Genomic DNA, 24,608 nt, shown 5'->3' with positions numbered 1-24,608 from the left:
GAGACATAATATGTAAATAAGTATAATATTAAATTATATAAATTAAAAAGTATAAAAATTATTTGTTATAAATAAAAAACATAAATTTAGTAAACATAAAAGGTAGCATAATTTATGAATTTTGAATATATACGTTGTTCAAGGGTAATCGATACCATAATCAACACATTACAAAGGACATTCTAACACGTTTTTAATATAGAAATAAAATGATAAATATATTACAAATCAAGGTTGGGAGTTGCTTTTTATATTGATAACCTTATTGGGAGTTTTGACTAATATTAGAAATGCACATGAAACCATATGCTTTTCAAATAGCAAATTTATAATTATGGTTTTACAATGTTTTGGTTGTGATAGAGTATGTTTGATGCCATAATAAATACTAGGATATACTATGGGTGTGTTTGTTTAGGGGATTGGATTTTAAATATACTATTCATCTCATTTTTATTCCCCAAAAAAGCATCAAATTAAACACCTATTTTTTATTTTTTATATTATACTAAAAATCAATTTTACATTTAAAGCATCACTTCAACACCTATTTATATCATATCATACAATTATTCAAATTCAAAATTTTTACTATTCAAATCCTAATTCAAAATCCGAACTCCCCACATAAACAGACCCTATATATACTTCATCTGTTCAAGGGAAAAAAAAAAAACCTTATATAATAATTATTTTTTAAATAATTATTTAAAAATTCAATATACTTAATAATAATATAACTTGATAGTATTTAAAAAAACACAAACATAAAAATACTCTTTTTATCTTTAATACAACTATTTTATATATTAAATATTATTATTTATGTACAATAAAATAAAATAAACAGTTATATATACAAATTTAGACATATATATAAATAATATCACTAGTTAAGGTGCTAAATAGTTATGGTCAAATCCTCCCTTCAAGCTTAGAACATAAATAAAAGGGGTATTTTTTTTATTAGTTAAGGTGTTAAATAATTATCGTAAAGTCATATCTTTATTTTTATCATTACTGTTCGAGTGCAAACCTAAGTCCACGTCGGAAGTTGTGAAGAAAACTTCATACCTTATAAGTTCTGAACTCCACTAGCATGAGGTTTTTTGGAAAATATCCAAAAAGAAATCCGTACGGGTTCAGCCCAAAAACAAATTCAAGAGTTGACCCAGTCCCAACAATTAGTGAGCGGCCAAGCACAACCCATACAATTTTCGAATATAATTTTGGAGGCTCAATCAATTTTTTTGTGCCAAGTTCGGATCAAATTTTCAGACCGTGCCTATTTTTGTCTGCTCTAGTTGCACTACAAAAGTTCCATAACAAATTCTTTCGGGTGCGCTTGTTTAATATTTTTGTTTGAAGTAGTTTTTAAATATATAATATATTAAAATTTGTATTGGTAATATAAATATATCTTATATTGAATATTTAATTTTGTATAAGAAGATAATATATTTGTATTGGTCATTAAATATCACATTGGTATGTCAAGAAAGTATCAATGGCATAAACACAGGACAAACACAGTCATGTTCATGTAAAGAATAAAGTAATAGGCCCAGCCGTATTGGTTGTCTGAGCTTAGTCGGTTTTATGAATCATACTATAGGACTATATTCAAAATTAATAAAAAATAAAGTAATTCGATATAAGCAAAATTAATAATTGTAATATATATACAACTGGACAGATAATTTTTTGACTCTTAGTTCTAAGTCTTTGTAGATAACCGTTTTTTCTCTATTTTTTCTATTATTTTAATTATTTATTTTTTTGATATAAATACAAATTTATATAAAATTTGAAATATAAAATTAATATTTAATATAATTTTTAAAATAAAAAAAATTAATTGATCCTAAAATTCCTCTATACGATTAACATGAAAAACTCCTTAATTGCATGAGTCACAAAAATGATTCCCCACCAACGATTTAGTTGAAGTCGTAATAATTTACACCGATTTATGAATTAAGACTAGAATCTAATCACATTAATCTGAACGTTACTTTGAAAGAAATGAAAAAATCGATTCGAAGGAATGATAAGAATTATTTGATGGAAAAAACCTGAATATTCCTTTTGCCAGAATCATAGGATTGAAGCTATTCCCCATGCATTCACTATTTCTTTTGGTTCCTAACAAGAAGCTATTCCATGTTGAACTTATGGATTTTTTGGAGTTGAAGACTTTGGTCTCAATTCATATAATATGGCTACTAATTGAGATCTTTGTTTATAAGGCCATTCATTGATATGTGACAATAGAAATAAAACTAATTTGAGTTAGATCAAGATTAAGAGAGTTTGTTGGATTAATAATCTTAGCTAATTCAGTCTCAACTCTCAAGCTTAGCGAGTTTTTGGAATATGTTTTCCTAAGTTTCAAAGATAGCTAGCTAGCCCTAACATAAAATAAGCACACAAATATGACTACCAGACCACTAAGTAAACAGTTCAAATGGCCATGTAGGCAAACTCAACAATCATATGAGATATTGGGTACACCCATTTCTATAATAATAAAAATCAAAATCAAAATCAAAATCAAAATCAAAATCAAAATCGACATACAATATGTTTTTTTCAAGATCACAAGCACATAGTCCAATCAAATACAGTCTTTCAAGCACGTCAATCTTCAACAAATTAATAGTCACAAAAAAAGGAGCTTTAATGCATTTATATTAAGCCATTAAGCATAAAGTCAAAACATGTATGTGAGCTTTCATGCACGTTTGCAACATTAAACATATAAAAACAAATAACAATCTTTTAAGCATGCCAAAACCCAATAACCATATAGTCAAAACATATATGCAAGCTTGCTTCTAAAAATTAATAATTATACAAAACACATGTGCAGTTTTTTATGGCAAACCTACCCCTAAAAACTAATGCATGTAGTCAAAACAAATATGTAGGTTTTGGGGCTCACTAGATCTTCAAGCTTTTGGGCATGCATGCCTGCCTGATAAATATTAAATAAGCACACAATTAAAGGTATGCGAGCCTTCAAGCAAAGACACATAAACAAAATAGCAATTGAATAAACAACACATGTTAAAACAAGCTCTCAAAATAGACCCATGGCTACCCTAATAATAAGTAAGCACGTGATGCAATATATATGCATTTACGGGTAAAGACATATATCCAAACATACATGCAATTTTTTTAGCACACCACCAAAATGTAGACAAGCAAGCAAATAGTTAAAATAGATATACGGGCTTTCCGCATTTGCCCCAAAAGCACACCATCTAAATAGATATGCAAACTCTCAGACATGTTATCCAGAACTGGAAAATAAACACCATCAAAAGAGACATTTAGACTCATGGGAACACCTACCTCAATAAAAAAGTAAGTACACAATGTAACATATGTGCATGCTTAAAGGCAAACACATAATCCAAACATACACATGCAACTTTGCTAGCACACCTCCCAAATGTCAACAAGCAAGTCAATAGTCAAGCACATCTTTTAGAAGATACCAAGCACACAATCAAACATAAATGCAAGCTTTCAAACACAAAGATAAACGCACAATCAAAACAAATAAACAAGCTTTGGGGGCACATACTCAAAACATATATCCAAGCTTTCAGGCATGCTTGCTCCCAATAGATAATTAGCACACAATTAAACAACATTTGCAGGTTTTATTGCATTCCTCCCCCTAACAGAATATGCACTTAGTCAGGTTTCTAGCAAACCAAATATTTAAGCTCCTGGGCACATCTACACTCAGTAGAAAATAACATATCATCAAAGAAACGCTGACTTTCAAGCATGACTGCCCCCAACATATTATAAATACACAGTTCAAGTAGATGTGCAAATTTTCTTGGAACACCTGCCCCAATAAATAATAAGTTCATAGTCCTACAAATACGCATGCTTACGTATGGTTACCTCAATAGATAATAAGTACATTGCTCATACAAATATGTAGGCTTACAGGCTTATCTGCACTGAACATACAAATAGCAAACAGTTTAAACAAACACGTAAATTTTCAAGTATGCCAGCCCTTAGCAAAAAAGAAATGCACATATCAAGATAAAAAAAATATTAATATGAATAGAGGAGTGAAGTAATGAACATAATTATAGACTTATTTGCATTAAGATGGTTTGGAGGATTAGATTTGTAACTGAGATGTATTTTCTAATGCAGCTGAAAATATAATATTCAAGAAACATTAGTCAAATTGTTAAGCTAGAGATAAAAATATATATATATATATATAAAAGTTGCACTGAAAGACGTAACAATAAAAGAATAAATAAAGAAAGGAAAATCACAAAGAGAAATTAACATCAAAGAAGGTGTAGTGTAGATTACAGAAAGATCTTCTTACTTCGGTTGCACTCTCATGCTTCTTTAAGTTGAGAGTAGCACTTAATTTGCATGATTGACTGTCCACAATTATTCACCTGTCAGTCAATACAACTGTGATAAAATAACTACTAAATCATCATTAAAAGTGAGTAGACAAATAAAACGAGATAGAGGACAATATAATAATTTTGGTCATTTACCTCCCGAAGGCTTTCATGATTTAGAACAAATTAAGTGTGGTCTCCAATCGTTGTGAGGTGCAATCAGATTTTCTAATGATGTTCACCAGCTTTCAGATATGGCAAGGACACCTAGCTATTTTAAACAAACTAAATGATGAACTGATAAATAAACAAGATTGTCCAAAAGTAAAATAGAGACACATTGATAATTGACAATAAAATATAAGATGCTATAAAATAGATGATTTTCCACAAAATCTAAAAAATCAAACGTTCAAATAAAAGCCCAAATACTTGAAATCAATCTGTTTATCTATTCCACCCAACGGAGGAAATACTAGATTTCAACACCACAATATCCTTAACCTTCTCTAATATGTGCTCCGATCAAGCAGAAAAATAAATGTGTGTAGCATTACCTAAATCCATAAAGAAGCATCTTGGGGTATTTGAAAATAAATGATCAAAAAAAAAAAAAAAAACCCTTGCCCATTGGATTGCCATAAATTTTCCTTGGTGAGTCATTGTAGCTTATGAATTTGGCATTTTTGTTTGCCAAGTCAAAAAAGTATTCAATGATTGAAGAACCTACACTAGATGTTGACACATACGCTAACTATTGATCATCCTTCTGTATTGCAGCCAGCAATACCTGAGCAGGAAATTGGACATAAATTATCTTTCTAAATGCCAACACCTAAAGAGAAGTGTAGAACTGATAATTATATATTTGTTAAGTAACTTTAAAACAAAAAATTAGATATAAAATGTTTATTACCTCTCAAGTCATTCAATGTGAAGAAACCTTCAAGGACAACTTAATATAATGACCGACAGTTAAGAGCAATAATTAAATACAGTAGCATGTTTGGTTAGTAATATAACATTTTTTCAGTTTCATCACATTAGGGCATGAGAAATAAAATATCCGAAATGAGACTTATGTTGGAAGTTAAAATTTGATTACTTGAAAAACTGATCCGGGTACTGAAGTGCAGAAATTTGAAAGAAAAAATATGTTAAAACTAAAGTAGAATACAACTGCAAATTGGAAATCTCTTGTATGGAAATTACCTTTGTGCAATACGGATATTCCTTTCATGGGATTCCATTCATTCATTAGCATTGAGAAATAATACAAAAATGAAACATGAAGTCTACACTACATACACTAAAAGCATACAAATGTTGGTTGGAAAGAAAAGAGGGGTATTAAAATGAGAGCTAAGGTCAAAGGCCAACATCAGGTAAATAGTTTGAATAATAGACAGAGTGGGTAAGAGAGAGAGTTGGAAAGAAGAAAAAGAACTTGCCTGCAAACTTTTCAAAACCACTGTAATTGATCTTCAAGATCTTATAAATTAAACGTATGGCAAGGGCTTTCAAGACACTGGAAAACATAAAGAAAGTACAATAAAAAAGAAGTAGAACAACACAGAAAAGAGTCTATACCATGTATTCCTTCACCATCTTGAAACAATGATCAAGTCAACAAAAATACTATATGTTTAGAACAAAGAGTACAAATTAAGGAACTTTCTTTACGATACTTCTAAAGGAAACATTCAATATCTCAATTGTATAACTATGGTAGGCAATAATGGAAAATGAAAAAATGGACAATTTTTGAAAAAACACATTTAATTGTAAAAATTTCCCCTCTTACTAATAGGAGTGGTTTGTGGAATTACCCAATCAACCATTTCCTTAGTTTTAAGGGTTCCAAAAATGCTTTAGGAAGAGTTCAACGCTTTAAGAGTAGATTTAGACGAAATAGTTCAACAATCTCTTTGAAAAAATATATGTTTAGATATCCCATTTAACTTTAAGGAATGATTTATAGAATACCCAATTCATCATCCTCACCATCTTTAAGGGAACACTCAACATCTCAACTGTTTAACTATGGTAGGCAGTAGTGAAAAATGAAAAAATGGCCAAAAGTTTTGAAAAAATACATTTTAGTTGTAAAAATTTCCCCTCTTACTAATAGAAGTGGTTGTGGAATCACCAAATCAACCATTTCCTTAGTTTAAGGGTTTCATAAATGCTTTAGGAATAGTTAACACACATTTAAATAAAATTTTAACAGATATTAGCAAGAGTTCAACACTTTAGCTTAGATTTAGACGAAATAATTCAGAAATCTCTTCGAAAAAACATATGTTTAGATTTCCCCTTTCACTTTAAGGAATGATTTATGGAATCACCCAATTTATCATCCTTGCCATTTTAAGGGAACACTAAATATCTCAACTACTTAACTAGGTAGGCAAAAGTGGAAAATGAAAAAATAGCCAAAATTTTTGAAAAAACACATTTTAGTTGTAAAAATTTCCCCTTTTACTAATAGGATTAGGAGTGGTTGTGGAATCACCCAATCAACCACTTCCTTAGTTTTAAGGGTTCCATAAATGCTTAAGGAAGAGTTAACACATTTGAATAAAATTTTAACAGATATTATTAGCAATAGTTCAACAATCTCAACAATTTCTTCGAAAAAACATATGTTTAGATTTCTCTTTTGATTTTAAGGAATGATTTGTGGAATCACCCAATTGCCATTTTTAAGGGAACACTCAATATCTCAACTGTTTAACTATGGTAGACAACAGTGGAAAATGAAAAAATGGCCAAAATTTTTGAAAAAACACATTTTAGTTGTAAATATTTCTCCTCTTACTAATAGGAGTGGTTTGTCGAATCACCCAATCAACCACTTCCTTAGTTTTAAGGGTTCCAAAAATGCTTTAGGAATAAGAGTTAACACATTTAAATAAAATTTTAACAGATATTAGCAAGAGTTCAACACTTCCTTAGATGAAATAATTCAGAAATCTCTTTGAAAAAACATATGTTTAGATTTCCCCTTTCACTTTAAGGAATGATTTGTGGAATCACTCAATTCATATCATCCTTGCCATTTTTAAGGGAACACTCAATATCTCAACTGCTCAACTATGGTAGACAACAGTGAAAAATGAGAAAATGGCCAAAATTTTTGAAAAAACACATTTTAGTTGTAATAATTTCCCCTCTTACTAATAGGAGTGGTTGTGGAATCACCCAATCAACCACTTCCTTAGTTTTAAGGGTTCCATAAATGCTTTAGGAAGAGTTAACATATTTAAATAAAATTTTAATAGATATTATTAGCAATAGTTCAACAATCTCTTCGAAAAAGCATATGTTTAAATTTTTATTTTGATTTTAAGGAATGATTTGTGGAATCACCCAATTCATCATTCTTGCCATTTTTAAGGTAGACAACAGTGGAAAATGAAAAAATGGCCAAAAGTTTTGAAAAAACACATTTTAGTTGTAAAACTTTCCCCTCTTACTAGGAGTGGTTGTGGAATCACCCAAGCAACCACTTCCTTAGTTTTAAAGGTTCCATAAATGCTTCAGGAAGCGTTAACATATTTAAATAAAACTTTAACAGATATTATTAGCAATAGTTCAACAATCTCTTTGGAAAAGCATATGTTTAGATTTCTCTTTTGATTTAAAAGAATGATTGGTGGAATCACCCAATTCATATCATCCTTGCCATTTTTAAGGGAACACTCAGTATCACAATTGTTCAACTATGGTAGATAACAGTGGAAAATAAAAAAATGGCAAAATTTTTTTGAAGAAACACATTTTAGTTGTAAAAATTTCCTTAGTTTTAAGGGTTCCAAAAATGCTTTAGGAATAAGAATTAACACATTTAAATAAAAGTTTAACAGATATTAGCAAGAGTTCAACACTTTAAGCGTAGATTTAGATGAAATAATTCCGAGAAATCTCTTTGAAAAAACATATGTTTAAATTTCCCCTTTCACTTTAAGGAATGATTTGTGGAATCACCCAATTCATCATCCTTGCCATTTTAAGGGAACACTAAATATCTCAATTGCTTAACTAGGTAGGCAAAAGTGGAAAATGAAAAAACAGCCAAAAATTTTTAAAAACACATTTTAGTTGTAAAAATTTCCCCTCTTAGGAATCTCCCAATCAACCACTTCTTTAGTTTTAAGGGTTCCATAAATGCTTCAGGGAGAGTTAACATATTTGAATAAAATTTTAACAGATATTATTAGCAATAGTTAAATGATCTCTTCGAAAAAGCATATGTTTAGATTTCTCTTTGATTTTAAGGAATGATTTGTGGAATCACCAAATTCATATCATCCTTGCCATTTTTAAGGGAACACTCAATATCTCAACTGCTTAACTATGGTAGACAACAGTGAAAATGGAAAAAATGGCCAAAATTTTTGAAAAAACACATTTTAGTTGTAAATATTTCCCTTCTTAGTAATAGGAGTGGTTTGTGGAATCACCCAACACTCCCTTAGTTTTAAGGATTCCAAAAGTGCTTTAAGAATAAGAGTTAACACATTTAAATAAAATTTTAACAAATACTAGCAATAGTTCAACACTTTAAGCGTAGATTTAGATGAAAAACTTCAAAAATCTCTTTGAAAAAACATATGTTTATATTTCCCCTTTCACTTTAAGGAATGATTTGTGGAATCACCCAATTCATCATCCTTGCCATTTTAAGGGAACACTAAATATCTCAACTGCTTAACTAGGTAGGCAAAAGTGGAAAATGAAAAATAGCCAAAATTTTTAAGTAACACATTTTAGTTGTAAAAATTCCCCTCTTATTAATAGGAGTGGTTGTGGAATCACCCAATCAACCACTTCTTTAGTTTTAAGGGTTCCATAAATGCTTCAGGAAAAGTTAACATATTTAAATAAAATTTTAACATATATTATTAGCAATAGTTCAACAATCTCTTTAAAAAAGCATATGTTTAGATTTCTATTTTGATTTTAAGGAATGATTTGTGGAATCACCCAACTCATATCATCCTTGCCATTTTTAAGAGAACACTCAATATCTCAACTGCTCAATTATGGTAGACAACAGTGAAAAATGAAAAAATGGCCAAAATTTTTGAAAAAACACATTTTAGTTGTAAATTTCCCCTCTTACTAATAGGAGTGGTTGTGGAATCACCCAATAAACCACTTCCTTAGTTTTAAAGGGTTCCATAAATGCTTCAAGAAGAGTTAACATATTTAAATAAAATTTTAACAGATATTATTAGCAATAGTTCAACAATATCTTCGAATCACCCAATTCATCATCCTTGCCATTTTAAAGGACACTAAATATCTCAACTGCTTGACTAGGTAGGCAAAAGTGGAAAATGAAAAAATAGCCAAAATTTATGAAAAAGCACATTTTAGTTGTAAAAATTTCCCTTCTTACTAATAGGAGTGGTTGTGAATCACCCAAGCAACCCACTTCCTTAGTTTTAAGGGTTCCATAAATGCTTCAAGAATAGTTAACATATTTAAATAATATTTGTTATTATTAGCAATAGTTTAACAATCTCTTTGAAAAAGCATATGTTTAGATTTCTCCTTTGATTTTAAGGAATGATTTGTGGAATCACCCAATTCATCGTCCTTGCCATTTTTAAGGGAGCACTCAATATCTCAACTCTTTAACTATGGTAGACAATAGTGGAAAATGAAAAAATGGCCAAAATTTTTGAAAAAACACATTTTAGTTGTAAAAATTTCCCCTCTTACTAATAAATAGGAATGGTTTGTGAAATCACCTAATCAATCACTTCCTTAGCTTTAAGGGTTCCAAAAATGCTTTAGGAATAAGAGTTAAAACATTAAAATAAAATTTTAACAGATATTAGCAAGAGTTCGACACTTTAAGCATATGTTTAGATTTCCCTTGAATGATTAATCACCCCAATTCGACATCTTTGCCAATTTTAAGGGAAAACTCAAACATCTCAATTGTTTAACTATGATAGGCAATAGTGAAAAAATGAAAAAATGGCCAAAATTCCTACTCGTAAGTGTGGTTTGTAGAATCACCCAATCAACCATTTCCTTAGTTTTAAGGGTTCCAAAAATATTTTAGGAAAGTTACACATTCAAATAGAATTTTAACCGATATTAGCCAGAGTTCAGTACTTTAAGCATAGATTTTAGACAAAAGACTTGGTAGAAATAACAACCCAATAAAAGAATCAAGAGCTACACATGGTGAAAATTATGAAATCACGACACTTAGAGTAAGGTGAAACATAACAAAAACATTTCTTTAGATGGTCACCATAATATCCTTAACTTGAATTAAAGAATAAAGTAAGGTAGAACTTAATGGGTTCAGCTAAAGTAAGAAAGGTGAGGAAAAACTACTCAAAAAATTTTAAAAATGCAGATTTAAGGATTGGAAGAACTTGACTTAAAGAGAAAAATGAGTTCATTATTTCATTAAAAAAAAAAATAACTGTATCAATTTTTATTTTATTTTTTTTAAAGAGTTGAAATAATATAAATCAAAGCAAAAATGAGTTCTTACCTCTAAATAAAACATAAATGGTAGTATAACATTTTGAAAAAGATTTGAATAAGAATAAATTTTATTTTTCTAAAAATGATGATATAAATAACCCAAAACACTATCATGAACATATGAAAAACAAAAATACATACCATGAACATCCTGAAGCTTCATTTCAATGACAAGAAGCTGCATCCAACTTTCCTCCCTTCTTTTTCCACTCTATCTTATGTAGTCGTGCTTGGCTTCCTCAGTTCCTTCCAATATCAAACAGTAGCAATGTACAAGGTTTTATGTTAGCTGTAAGCCTGTAAATTTCTGCAATCAAACAAGCTAGATTACAATTATATAAAACAATGAAAATAAAAAGATATAAAAGAAATATTAATATATAACAACAATACACCACTACAGAACCACCAAGCCTAGCATACACCGGACCCACACCAGCTTAGACCAGGACCAAACTAAGACCCAAATCTAGACCAGAATCAGACCCAAACAAACCCAGGCCCAGGCATACCCCAGACCAAGACCCAACCCAGACTCAGACCCAGCATCCCAAGAAATTGTACCTTGGGCAAAAGAGAGAGTTAGCTTTACACCTGATCAAACGGGGCAGAACTGGAAATATAAAAGGGAAAAATCAAATAATAATAACCAACACGTCCAGGTAATATCAACATATAGCAGAGCTCTGTATATGTAGTGGACAACAATATTATGCACTGACCAATCTAAAAACTACATACACCTATGCCCTATTTCTTAAATCGTAACCTAAACTATATATCCTATGCCCTATGCCCCTAAATCACTAAATTCTATACACTATACACTATCCAAAACTACACTATATTTGTAATTCCTATGCCCTACTTTTATTTGCCAAATCATCCTGATTTTTATGAACTCCAGCCCATGCAGGTAGTGGACAACATTACTATGCACTGACCAACCCTAAACTATATACACCAATGCCCTATTTCTTAAATCATAACCTCAACTTTATATCCTATGCCCTAAATCACTAAATTTTATACACTATACACTATATCCAAAACTATAAACACTACACTTCTAATTCCTATGCCCTACTTTTGGTTGCCAAATCATCCTAGTTTTATATGAACTCCAGCCCATGCAGGTAGTGGACAACAATATTATGCACTGAACAACCTGAACTACATACACCTATGCCCTATTTCTTAAATCATAACCTCAACTATATATCCTATGCCGTATGCCCTTAAATTACTGAATTCTATACACTATACACTATATCCAAAACTATAAACAATACACATCTAAGTCCTATGCCCTACTTTTGGTTGCAAATCATCCTAATTTTTAATGCACTCCTCTTCAACCCCACAAGCATGCTCCATTTCACTGAACATCTAAAAAAAAATAGTATATATGTATAGGAGAAGAGAAACATAAATAAACACACTTTCGAAGTTAAAAGACTTGATCAATCTCTCTGCTCATCAACTGTCGACAAGCCCAAACAGATCAGCAGGTTCCCAATCGGTCCTAATTCCAGGCACTTGTAGTACTTTTTCTTCAGGGTTGCAGCCAACTATCCCTTTGGGATTCATCCCACAATAGGTTGCAGAGACAAGTGTGTCCCTTGGTGGTCTCCATTGCTTCAGTTTCATCACTCACCACACTTCCCTTGTACTTAATCGAACAATCCTTCTTTCTTGAAGTTCTCCAATTTTGATTGTAAATTCCTGCCGCCTGTGCATGTCCGGGCGCAGGCTTTTCCCGAGGACCTTGGGGTCAACAAAGAAACATACAACGTCAATTGATAATGAATTATGCAATTTAATATACTGACCCCACTGTATTTCTCAATGTTAAAAACAATATGCTCCACCAAACCTTTTAGTATTCATAAGGAATCCAAGTGTTAGTGCTTCCTTAGAAATGCCAAAGATCTTCCCAAAGCAGGCTGTGAATATGACGAAAACAAGAGCTCAACAATATGCTTTAAATATCAACAATTTGCTTAAATCTCAAGAGCTCAACAATCTCCGCCACGGGGAGAGTAGATAGATAGAAAGAAAAAGAACTCACCTGCACTTTCAGAGCCATGATTGATCTCCAAAGTCGTAGATATCAATCGTATGAAAATAGCTTTTAAGACGGAATATAAAGAAAGTACAGTCAATGCAGTTCATCATTTAGGAACAAGATACAGAAGATTAAAAAAATAAAAATATAAATAAATAAACCTTACCCAGTAATCTTTTAGTAGTCATGAAGCAAGCAATCAGGTAAACAAAATTGGAACCTCAAAAAAGTTGCTGCCAAAGCTTAATACATCGCTTCCAGAAGAAAATGATGGAACCTCATCTCCAGACGTCAATTCTTCCAGAAGAAGACGATGGAACATTGTTTCCAAAAGTCGAATTGAACCTCATAAGAAGGGCAATGCAACGAGCGATATCTTTCAAGAAGAACCATAAATGAACCCCGAACAAGTGTGGGGTTCGATTTATTCCTGCAACAGAACGCCAATCATCAAAATCAAACTGAAAGCTTCAAGAACTGATGCAATTGACCAAAATAATTGACAATTGGGGATAACTTACAGCGGCATGGAATAATAAAAAACTAGGGTTCCAGGTCTCCCCGTCTCAACAAGAAGAACCATAAATGAACACTGAACATGAATGGCTTTATGTCTATTCCTGGCAACTGACCACCAATCATCAAAATCTAGCCGAATGCTTCAAGAACTGATGCAATCGACAAAAATAATTGGAAATTTGGGGATAACTTACAGCGGCATGGAAATCAAATTAGAGTTCCTGGTCTCCCCTCTTTCAACAAGAAGAACCATAATGAACCCTAAACAAGAATGCCGTTCGATTTATTCCTGCAACAGACCGCCAATCAACCAAATCGAACCAAATGCCTCAAGAAAAGATGCAGTCGACCAAAAAAAATTGAAAATTTGGGGATAACTTACAGTGGCATGAAGTAAGCAAATTAGGTTCCCGGTCTCGTCTCCCCCCTTTCAACAAGAAGAACCATAAATGAACCTGTTCAAGAATGGCGTTCAATTAGTTCATGCAACATATACCCAATCATCAAAATCGAACCGAATGCTTCAAGAACTGACGCAATTGACAAAAATAATTGGAAACTTAAACCAATTCGCTTGCCCTACGGAGAACCGGAAATGAACGACGGCCATGGATGGAGAAGACGATGTCGGATTGAGAAGCGATCGATGGATTTCATTTCAGCGCTCCCGTGGAGAGTAGGGTAGGGTCTCGGCGTGCGGGTGAAGACAGACGGCCTTGAGAGATGTGATCGTCCCATCACGATCCAACCCAGCTTAGACTCCCCTAAGAGAGCCAATTGAGATGATGAGGGACGGCCACCGAGAAGATAAGATGCCGCGGCGAAGGAAGGAAAGGAAATTGACTGAACCCTGAATTGTCAGTCGGCGAAGAGAAGAAGTTGGGAGAGAAATTGCTTCTCCAAGGGACACTAACCAACTAATGATAATTAGCTCTCGTCTTGAATGACCTTTATATTAATTTTGTAAGTAAGGCGGTTGTTTCCAACGTTAACATTATTAGCTCTTGTCAATCTTGAGTTTAGTTTTGAAAGTAAGGCCGTTGTTGGTTTTGCTTCTTTTATTTTATTTGTTTTTAAGTAAGGCGGTTGTTTCCAACGGTAATAACATTAAATTAGGAAGGTATTTCCTGCACGCACCAAATTGATCTATACCATCTCACATCACATGTGTATGTGTGTATATTTATAATATATATATATATTTTTTTATATAATTTTTAGTACTAGTTACTTTCTAGGGTGTGTTTGTTTGGGGGTTTAGATTTTGGATTGGAATTTGAACATTAAAAATTTTGAATTTGAATAGTTGTATGATGTGATTATGATGTGATATAAATAGGTGTTGATGTGATGTTTTGAATGTAAAATTGATTTTTAGTATAATATAAAAAATAAAAAATAAGTATTTGATTTGATGCTTTAGGGAAAAAATTTAAATGAATAATAGAATTTTGACAAAATCCTACAAACAAACACATTAATTCTTTAGGTTTAGATTTTTTTTAATTAGTTTTAATATGCATAATATTAATATATATATTTGTTTAATTGTATTTAAGATTTTTATTTAAATGTATTTTAATGTATTATTTTATTTAAAAAAATATTTTTATTAATTATAAAACTAAAGAATTCAAAAAACAAAGTTAAAATAAAATATATTAATTTGAATATATTTCCCCTATTGAATTGATTGAAACACGCGCATACAAAAAGTCGAATAAAGAAATTTAGCTTCTTGAAAAACTATCGCACTATGCACATCCAAATAACATCAAATTATGATAACTAAACCTGCTGATTGATTCCATGAGTTGATTCCCTAATACTTAATATATATATAAATGATAAACATTCCTTTTGAAACAGTTATTTAACAAAACTGAACTTTCAAATTAATTTTTGGACTGTAAATAATACCTCATCCACAAGGTTAAACCAAAATATTTATCCCCGGAGACAAAAGTCACAAAATACAAGGCTGGTAGTAAATAAACTTAAATCAGACATGAAACACTCCTCCTCAGGGGAAGAACGCCAAGAATACATAACCAAACACATAATCCAGCTAGACTGTTGTGTAGCAAGGGGAGACAGACTACTTAACTTAACCTTCAGCGAAAACCTTTCATGGGCTCAGCTGCTTTGCCCGATCGCGCATCAGACCATGCCTTGGCAATTGTTTTCTTCATCTCATCATCGCCTTCCTCGTACATATTCTGCAAATGCAATCCCCGTGAGACACTGACAAATTGAGACGCGTGTAAAAGATGGGATAAACATACCTTCATTAGGTCCATAATCCCAGCCATTGGATCCTTCTCTTTGTCCAAATTTGGCTTCAACTGCGACACCAAATGCTATGCATTAATTCAAATTCCATTGATACACATTTATTTTGTCTTTGGGGCTCCGAAATTACCTTATCTTCTTTGAAGTGTAAATCCAACCAATTTCCCTTGGAAGCTTTGACTAAGGTTACAACCACCCTTTTAGGCTTCACAATCAACTTGCATTTTTCGGGTAAGATCTCCTTGCTCAACTTAGGTATAGCACACCGGTAGTTCTTTCCTTGAACATCATGGAATTTGACATCGAAGGACATAGGCTTGAAGTCAGCTTCTACCTTCTCTTGATCAACCCCCTCCAATGATATATAAATCTAAGAAATGTAACAATATAAATTACGCAAACACAAACAAGTAGACGATCAGAATCTATCATCATCACAGAAACAGTTAAGGAACTAAGCTAATACAATCAATATAGTCAGCAAACTAAATAGCTAGAGAACAAGAACAATAGACAGCAGAAGCAAGCAATGGATTCTCAAGCATTTTGCAAGGATTCACAGTAATTACCAAATTTTGCTAAATAATGAATCAACTTAATAACAAATCTTCAACTTGTTTTTTCCCTATATTATCAATGCACAAAACATGTTAAAGCTCTAACATAACAGGTATTCTGACCTTCAATTGATCGTTATCCTGGTCCCAGCTGAAGGAACTTAGGGTAGAATAATTTAACGTTGGATCGGGTGCAGTCTTTGGTGCACTTGATATTGGAGTTGGCTTATTAACGCTTGAAACTGGAGCCGATGATTCCAGAGATGGTGCAGAAGCAGCTTCACTTGACAACTGAAAGGTAATATCATACAAATAACATTAAGATGCCGCAGCAAATCGATAAGCACACGGTCGAGAACCAATAAAATCACTCGCGCAGAAATGCTATCAAACTAACAAGTTTATCATCTGATAAATGTATCTAGGAGTTCACGGAGAAAATAAAATCTACAAATGAAAATAAAGGTGGACAGCAATCAGAATGTTATCAGAAAAGAATCAATATTGCAGAATCAATTGTATCTTGTATCATTATAAAAGGCATAGACAAACAGCGAATCCAATAGCTTGACGCACAAATTAGTTTAATACGAACGCATTAAAACACAATCTAATACCTATTTGCACTACATTTCTGAGTACACAACGGCAGATAAACAACAAATCCGGCTTATGAGTGAAAAAAAAAAAAAAAAAAAGTCCCATACAAATATGGAAGCGAAAAGTCACAGACAAACCTTTTCCAAATTGCGAATCTCGGACGAAATAAGAGAAACAACGCGAGGCCTCTTCGCGATGCTTTGAAGCTGCCTTAATTCTTCCAGGTCCAGCGCCACATCTTCCCCGATCGCCATGCTAATATCTCTCTCTTTCTTTCACTGAAAATTCTTCCAACTGCCTGAAATTATCGTTGAATCGAACCTGCGAACGATTTGGAAATTTATCTCCGATATTCAGTATCGTCACCCCTCGAGAAGCTTCCAGAGTTACGGGCTACAGATTTATTGGCGATTCAGCCTCCATATTCATGCGGCACAATTGGACCCTAAAATTGGGCTTACTTTGTAAAATAAGTCCACATAAAAATATTGCGCCCATTTAATAAAGCCCACTATATCTTTCGCAAATGGGGAAGACGCTCGATTTTTTAAAATTATAAATCTTATACACCATTCCTTTCATATCCATTTATTTTTTGAGAAGTATCATTCTCAATATTTTTTTACAATATTGCATAATTTTTTTTTATTTTGGACACGTAAGTCAGATATGTAATTAGAATGACTTAGAAATCATAAGTTGTGATGAATGCTTGATGTGAATATCATATATATTTATTATGAATTGAATATAATTAATTATTTTTTATTAAATAAGAAAATAAAAATATTTTAAAATTTCATCCATCCATCTTACTGTGACTAGTCCTTGTTCCATCACCAATTCTCTTGCAAAATTGCAAGAGAAAAATCAGAATTTGTTTCTTTTATTTTAAATTTTAAATTTTTACTATTAAAATTCTATGTTTATAAAATATATATATTATTTTTTCTCACCTAATATTATATTATATTATTTTAATATTAAATTTAAATCAAAATTTCTTGGTATCTATTAAAAAAAAGAAAAAACATATCCTCAATCCCCTCCCCCTCCCATCCTTTTTATTTGGATTACACTTGAAGAAAATAGGACAAGTATAAGAACTGTCAACCTCAGAAATAAATACAAGGGTACACTATGTACTACAACAACTGAATTAATTTTGTCGTTTAGATATCCCTCCCTCTGCATTGCATTGCATTGCATTACATTGCAGGCAGCTGTAAGCGAAGAGAATTCAGACAAACCCTTATAATTTAATCTCCTTAGCTGTGTATAGTATGACTAATGAATCCCATACTTGCAGCCTACACATATATACTTTCCCAGCCAATAATATGTTGACTCAGCAATGTCCAAATTCAACCCCCATCACGCCCATGCTGAAAAATATTTACAAAAAAAAAAATAAATAAATAAAAAAAATTCAAATCTGTGAACGACAGATAGATACAGCAATTCTAACGAAGTAGTTCCTCAATTAGATAATTATAATATTTCCGAGATTGCCGGATCCGTCATCCACGTGTCATTTTAGTATTAATTGTCCGGCGGCAACCGCCACTGCAGCTCATTCAAACCTCCATGCAATGTGTTTTGCCGAAAGGGGATTAATTTTTTAAACTATTAAAACAATACATATATTCACTTTATACTAAGTTAATGTATTTGTTCTAATTATTATTTTAATTTTTCTTATTTAAAAGTATTCATTTGATAAAATAATTTATATATAAGTATCAAAATATTTCTAATAATTGTCGCCAAAATTTTATGCTGAAGCTATGCTAAATAAAATATCAATGAAATCCCACGCTCAGTATTATATAATACTACAGTAAATGTTCTAAGTTTGGTGGGGGCTGGCCTACCGACAACTCTATTTATTTCATTCAAATGTTCATTGTTTGATAGAGAAAATACTCCTTCCAGTTGAGGTACGATGTTATAATTACGCTACACACTAGAATTTAAAAGAAATATTATTAATTAATATATTATTTAAAATAATTATAATACAATACAAATCTAAAATATAATTAAAATGTGTAATTATTTTTAAAAATATAAAATATGAAGTAGATAAAAATAAAAATTGTGGCAATATGTGGAACGGAGTGATATGATATATGACTAAACTCATTTATTACAATTTAATTCCATTCCACTCTATTGTCTCTTTTTATTTATTTATTGATTCTCGTACAAAAAATATATATATATACTTATCCCTTCCACATAATAACTATTAGTTTTTACTTCTAGCGGTAAGTTTAATAAAATTAGGTGTACTTATTCTATATAACTATTTTTGTCTTCTTGTCTTAATTAAATGCAATGATATTGATAGTTTGATATAATTAAACAAAGAAAAAATTTATATTTTGTGTTTAAACCACAAAAATGACGATACATACCGTTCGAGTAGACTGAGGGAGTATTAACATTCCTCACAGGCTTTAACTTTAAATTAGTGAAGAAGCAGAGAAGTGGTCCAATGGCAGCATCCAGTAGCTAACATGGATGGTTTTTAGAAATTGTTGGATCCTCTTTATGTCACTCAGACAATTGCATTACCCTTTCATCATCTGTACATTCCCCCACTGCCCTTTCATCATCTGTATATAACTATGTGTATGATTGCTTATACATACATTGTATGTATCTATCTGTTAGGGTTGCTAGATTTAAGTTCTTGTGTGTATTCCAACTGGTAGCTAGAGATTTTAGTTTTGGTGGATTGTTTATGCAGTGTGGGTAGATCATGTGGAAGCTGAAGATTGCAGAAGGACATGGCCCGTTTCTGTACAGCACCAACAACTTTGTAGGCAGACAGACATGGGAGTTCGATCCCAATGGAGGAACCCCGGAGGAAATTCGGGCTTTCCAGAAGGCACGCGAAGAGTTCGCTGAGAATCGGAAGAAAGGTTATCAATGTTCAGGAGATCTCTTCTTGAGAACGCAGGTTAGATATGTGACCGATTTTTTGTTTGTTTTACTTCAAGAAGCTTCGATTTTTAGCTTTTCTTTATGGTGTCTGTTTTTAGCTCAAGAAGGAAAGTGGACTTGATCTGCTGGGCATTCCGCCGGTCAGAGTTGGAGAAAACGACGTCGTGACGTACGAAACGGCGACGATTGCTGTGAAGAAAGCTCTGTGGCTGAATCGGGCGGTGCAGGCGAGCGACGGACACTGGCCGGCAGAAAGTACAGGGCCTGTGTTTTTCACTCCTCCACTCGTAAGAAATGAATCTGTAATTTAATACAATTAGTTTCGATTTGAAGGGATTATTGGGAAGTGTTTCTGTTTCCGATTTGGGGATTAATTTGCGCATGCACAGATAATCGTCTTGTATATAAGTGGAACAATCAACACAGTTCTAACGTCAGAACACAGGACGGAGATGATCCGCTATATATACAATCATCAGGTGCAGCAAGAACATCGATCTAATTTGAGCGGGAAATGGATTCGATTCAAGGAATTGACGGTTGAATTCATGGTGTGGTTTGCAGAATGAGGATGGCGGGTGGGGATTTCACATAGAAGGGCACAGCACCATGATAGGCTCCGCACTCAGCTACGTGGCCCTGCGGTTACTCGGAGAAGGTCCTGACGACGGGAACGGCGCCGTCGCAAGAGCTCGCCGGTGGATCCTTGATCACGGCGGCGCTACGGGAATTCCGTCGTGGGGGAAAACCTACCTCTCGGTATGCATACGCATTCCCGCCATTTTCAACAGAACAAATAGTATTCGAATTTCTAGGGCAAAATTCCCCAAATTGCACACCTAAATAGAATAAATTGGCATCCATCAGGTGCTTGGAGTGTATGATTGGGATGGCTGCAATCCTCTTCCCCCGGAATTCTGGTTGTTCCCTTCATTTATGGCTTTTCATCCAGGTCCGTTAGAACTTACTTTGCTCAAATGCACACCAAGTGTTCAACAGTTGGTCTCTGAGCCTCTATACACATAATTCTAATGCCTGCAGCAAAAATGTGGTGCTATTGCCGCACGACATACATGCCAATGTCGTATCTTTACGGAAAAAAGTACCATGGCCCGATCACGGATTTAGTTTTATCACTGAGACAAGAAATTCATGCGAAGCCCTACGATCAGATCAATTGGGACAAGGCACGGCATGGTTGTTGTAAGGTGGGCATTATGCAGTTACTTTATGGAGCTATTATTGATCAGTGTCTTTATTTTTTGAATTGTAATTATTATGCATATATGTCAGGATGATCTTTACTATCCACACACCTTTGTACAAGATCTGCTTTGGGATACTCTCAACTACTGCTCGGAGCCCCTGATGAGGCAATGGCCTTTGAACAAGATCAGGCAAAGGGCCCTCAACAAGGCGATTGAATATATGCGCTATGAAGCAGAGGAAACTAGATATATAACCATTGGATGTGTGGAAAAAGTACATTTCGATTTTCTGTTTTTTGTTTCTGCCCGAGATAAAGAATTGCCAATACGTTATGTTTTGTGATGCAGAGTTTACAAATGATGTGCTGGTGGGCTCACGATCCAAATGGTGATGAGTTTAAGCATCACTTAGCCAGGTTGCCTGATTACTTGTGGCTTGCCGAAGATGGCATGAAAATGCAGGTACGAATCATGATATCTTCGCTGATACTGATCATCGTAATGTGTAATAAATGTGATACTGAAACTTCTGCACCATTTTCGATTACTTGAAGAGTTTTGGAAGTCAAACATGGGACAGCGCCCTTGCGACTCAGGCGGTAATATCAACAGGCATGGTTGAGGAATACGGAGATTGTCTCAAGAAGGCGCACTTCTTCATAAAAGAATCTCAGGTACATTTCTAAAAAATATAATTCGGATGACGAGTAGATATAATTCTGCTATTTTAATTGCACTGAATTTTCTTCATCCATTGGAATGTCTAGATAAAGCAAAATCCAAAGGGAGAGTTCGAAGGCATGTATCGTCACTTTACTAAAGGAGGGTGGACCTTCTCCGACCAAGATCAGGGGTGGGTTGTCTCGGACTGCACAGCCGAAGCAATGAAGGTATGTATTCCTCTTCCCTCATTCTTCCATGCCCCAATTAAGAAATTCGACTCTAACTAGATAATGTACTTTACAGTGCCTGCTTTTGCTCTCGCAAATGCCTAATGAAATCGCGGGAGAGAAGCCTGATGTTGAGCTTCTGTATGAAGCTGTGAATGTGCTCCTTTATTTACAAGTATGAGTTTCGTCCCATGGGAACTAAACGATATATTTGTACATTTGCCATTTCAATAGATTGTGACTAAATGCTTGTGTTGTGTGTTGTTCAGAGTCCCAAAAGTGGCGGATTTGGCATCTGGGAACCCCCAATTCCACAGCCGTATCTACAGGTATGGAATTATAGATATATGTATATCTCTGCAAGCGCGCTCACTCACACAATGAGGCTATTTCATTTAATGTGTATTGTCACACAGGTTTTGAATCCCTCGGAACTCTTTGCAGACATAGTGGTCGAGCAAGAGTAAGATCTTAGGATTCAAAAATCTGAAACTCTTCTTTTCCACAATTATGTGCACACTCCTAACTCTAAGTCATATATTGATCATGTTTCTAGACATGTCGAAACCACTGCTTCCATTGTACAAGCTCTTCAAGCATTCAAGCACCTGCATCCAGGTCACCGGGAGAAGGAAATAGAACTTTCAGTGGCAAAGGCATTAAGCTATCTCGAAGAGAAACAATGGCCAGACGGTTCATGGTCTGTTTTATACCTAAACGCAGTCATGTTCTACATAATATTTCAGTTTTCTAATCTCTACAACAAATTTAGGTATGGTTATTGGGGAGTCTGCTTCATTTACGCCACATTCTTTGCGCTTAGAGGATTATCCGCGGCAGGGAAAACATATGAAAATAGCGAAGCAGTTCATAAAGGCGTCAGCTTCTTTTTGTCAACACAAAACGAAGAAGGCGGATGGGGAGAAAGCTTCGAGTCTTGTCCAAGCATGGTAAACCGATCTATACCTATGCCCCTCCCAATCCCTTTTTCCATGATAAGATTCACTCATTTTTTTTGTTTTTTTCTTTTTTGTGATATCACGACAGAAATACACACCACTAGAAGGGAACCGCACGAATTTGGTACAAACATCGTGGGCGATGCTCGCGCTTATGTATGGCGGACAAGTTAGTACCCTTCATCCAGCTTTCATCACACACAACAACACTCCTCTATTACCTTCTTATTCATTCAAAATTTGCACCCATCGACTCTGGTTAACTTGAATATAACGATTCAGGCGGAGAGGGATCCCGGACCTCTACATAAAGCAGCAAAGTTGCTAATAAACGCGCAGATGGAGGATGGGGATTTCCCTCAGCAGGTTCTTAATTATCAACATACAAAGTATCAATTGTTTCATTACAATTTACAACCTCAGCTCCCTAACCTAAATTAAACACACATGATTTTAATTACATCTCTGCAGGAAATAACTGGAGCGTACATGAAGAACTGCATGCTGCATTATGCGCAATACCGGAATATTTTCCCCTTATGGGCACTGGGAGAGTATCGTAAACGCATCTGGCCAGGCCTTCCCTGTGCCTCTAAACAAACACATATACAACCTCAGTGAATGTTCAAACTTTTATGGCTGCGAATCTTGTGCTGATTCGATTCGACTAAATTAGTTGATTTGACTCGATCAGCATATGTTATACGAATGATCGATATATATTTGGTTGGTAATACGACTGATCCACGTCCAACTTTTATAGGTATGGGAATGTGGTTCACATTACACGTAAGTATAATGAACAGGCTAAAGTAGAAAGAAATAACATATTGCTTTCCACGTTTTTGGGCCCAGATAAGACCAGCCCACTTCCTGATCCTTGCCTATTCTAAATTGATTTTTCTTTTTTTTTTTTCTTCTTCAAATTATTGAATTAAAAGGGTGTGTTTACTTGTGAGGTTTTAGTTTTGGGTTTTGATTTTGAATAGTAAAATTTTGAATTGAATAGTTATTTGATGTGATATAAATATATGTTGATGTGATATTTTGAATGTAAAATTAGATTTTAGTGTAATAAAATAAATAAAAATTGAGAGTTTGATTTGATATTTTTGTAAGGAAAAAAAAGTTCAGAATAGTAGATTCAGGTGTAAAACCGAACAAATAAACACACCCTAAATATTTATTAATATAGAAATTAATTTCAATTTTGACGGTCACATCAAATACTTATTTACATCAGCTTATCAAAATTTTATTTCAATTCGAATTTGAACCCAAGCTCGAACCACCGGAACAAACATACATATCTCTTCCTTTATGGTTTTCTTTTTTTTTCTTTTTTTTTTCTCAAAGGAATAGATGTGTTTTTCTGACTTCTCCATTGTCAAACTATTAAGAATTCAGACACTTTGTAAGAATGATTTCCTCTGCATGTATGTCATACGTGCTTTTAACCAAACTCCATATATATACATACATACATACATACGTATCAATATGAACATTTAGAAAAGTTGCCCAACCACGTGTCATTCATATATACTTTGTGCTTTCAGTTGATGTCCAATATGTTGTTGATATGTATATGATGTATAAACTGAGGGGCCCACCATTTAACCGACCCAGCCCAGCCATCGCTTG

General features: G+C 33.5%; 2 protein-coding genes and 1 long non-coding RNA gene across 19 annotated transcripts; 1 reads left to right on the top strand and 2 right to left on the bottom strand.

Annotated features, from left to right (window-relative positions):
• Positions 1 to 1,854: 1,854 nt before the first annotated feature.
• LOC127249649 (uncharacterized) lies at positions 1,855 to 14,474 on the bottom strand. 15 transcript variants are annotated; one of them, XR_007838460.1, is made up of 11 exons: positions 13,889 to 14,474; positions 13,701 to 13,795; positions 13,509 to 13,614; positions 13,154 to 13,417; positions 12,991 to 13,050; positions 12,796 to 12,865; positions 11,061 to 12,686; positions 4,557 to 4,671; positions 4,376 to 4,451; positions 3,928 to 3,986; positions 1,855 to 2,977 (listed from the first exon to the last, which is right to left on the bottom strand). It is a non-coding gene; the product is annotated as an uncharacterized LOC127249649 (long non-coding RNA). The 15 variants fall into 15 exon arrangements; XR_007838462.1 differs by lacking the exon at positions 3,928 to 3,986 and having other exon boundaries at positions 4,376 to 4,467; XR_007838456.1 differs by lacking the exon at positions 3,928 to 3,986 and having other exon boundaries at positions 1,858 to 2,977; positions 4,360 to 4,451; positions 13,889 to 14,472.
• Positions 14,475 to 15,439: 965 nt separating this feature from the next.
• LOC127250035 (uncharacterized) lies at positions 15,440 to 17,345 on the bottom strand. The gene is made up of 5 exons (XM_051273186.1): positions 17,093 to 17,345; positions 16,479 to 16,646; positions 15,929 to 16,168; positions 15,792 to 15,851; positions 15,440 to 15,725 (listed from the first exon to the last, which is right to left on the bottom strand). Exons 1-5 carry the CDS (start codon positions 17,207 to 17,209, stop codon positions 15,621 to 15,623), a joined length of 690 nt encoding a protein of 229 aa, XP_051129143.1. The 5' UTR covers positions 17,210 to 17,345; the 3' UTR covers positions 15,440 to 15,620.
• Positions 17,346 to 19,450: 2,105 nt separating this feature from the next.
• Positions 19,451 to 23,766, top strand: LOC127249561 (dammarenediol II synthase-like). Of its 3 annotated transcripts, none has more exons than XM_051272437.1 (19): positions 19,451 to 19,548; positions 19,711 to 19,923; positions 20,006 to 20,194; positions 20,297 to 20,386; positions 20,472 to 20,666; positions 20,775 to 20,859; positions 20,949 to 21,115; positions 21,201 to 21,389; positions 21,464 to 21,577; positions 21,670 to 21,789; positions 21,883 to 22,005; positions 22,082 to 22,180; positions 22,275 to 22,334; positions 22,422 to 22,468; positions 22,562 to 22,705; positions 22,778 to 22,955; positions 23,053 to 23,133; positions 23,247 to 23,330; positions 23,436 to 23,766. In XM_051272437.1, exons 2-19 carry the CDS (start codon positions 19,723 to 19,725, stop codon positions 23,583 to 23,585), a joined length of 2,316 nt encoding a protein of 771 aa, XP_051128394.1. In that variant the 5' UTR covers positions 19,451 to 19,548; positions 19,711 to 19,722; the 3' UTR covers positions 23,586 to 23,766. The 3 variants fall into 3 exon arrangements, with proteins under 3 accessions (XP_051128394.1, XP_051128396.1, XP_051128395.1); XM_051272439.1 differs by lacking the exon at positions 19,451 to 19,548 and adding an exon at positions 19,560 to 19,615; XM_051272438.1 differs by lacking the exon at positions 19,451 to 19,548 and having other exon boundaries at positions 19,568 to 19,923.
• The last annotated feature ends 842 nt before the right edge of the window (positions 23,767 to 24,608 follow it).

Source organism: Andrographis paniculata, unplaced genomic scaffold (assembly GCF_009805555.1).
Source record: "Andrographis paniculata isolate CXL003 unplaced genomic scaffold, ASM980555v1 Contig36END, whole genome shotgun sequence".
In the NCBI taxonomy this organism is placed as follows: domain Eukaryota; kingdom Viridiplantae; phylum Streptophyta; class Magnoliopsida; order Lamiales; family Acanthaceae; genus Andrographis; species Andrographis paniculata.
The sequence above is the reverse complement of the archived record's forward strand: the minus strand, read 5'-3'. Positions and strand labels throughout refer to the sequence as shown.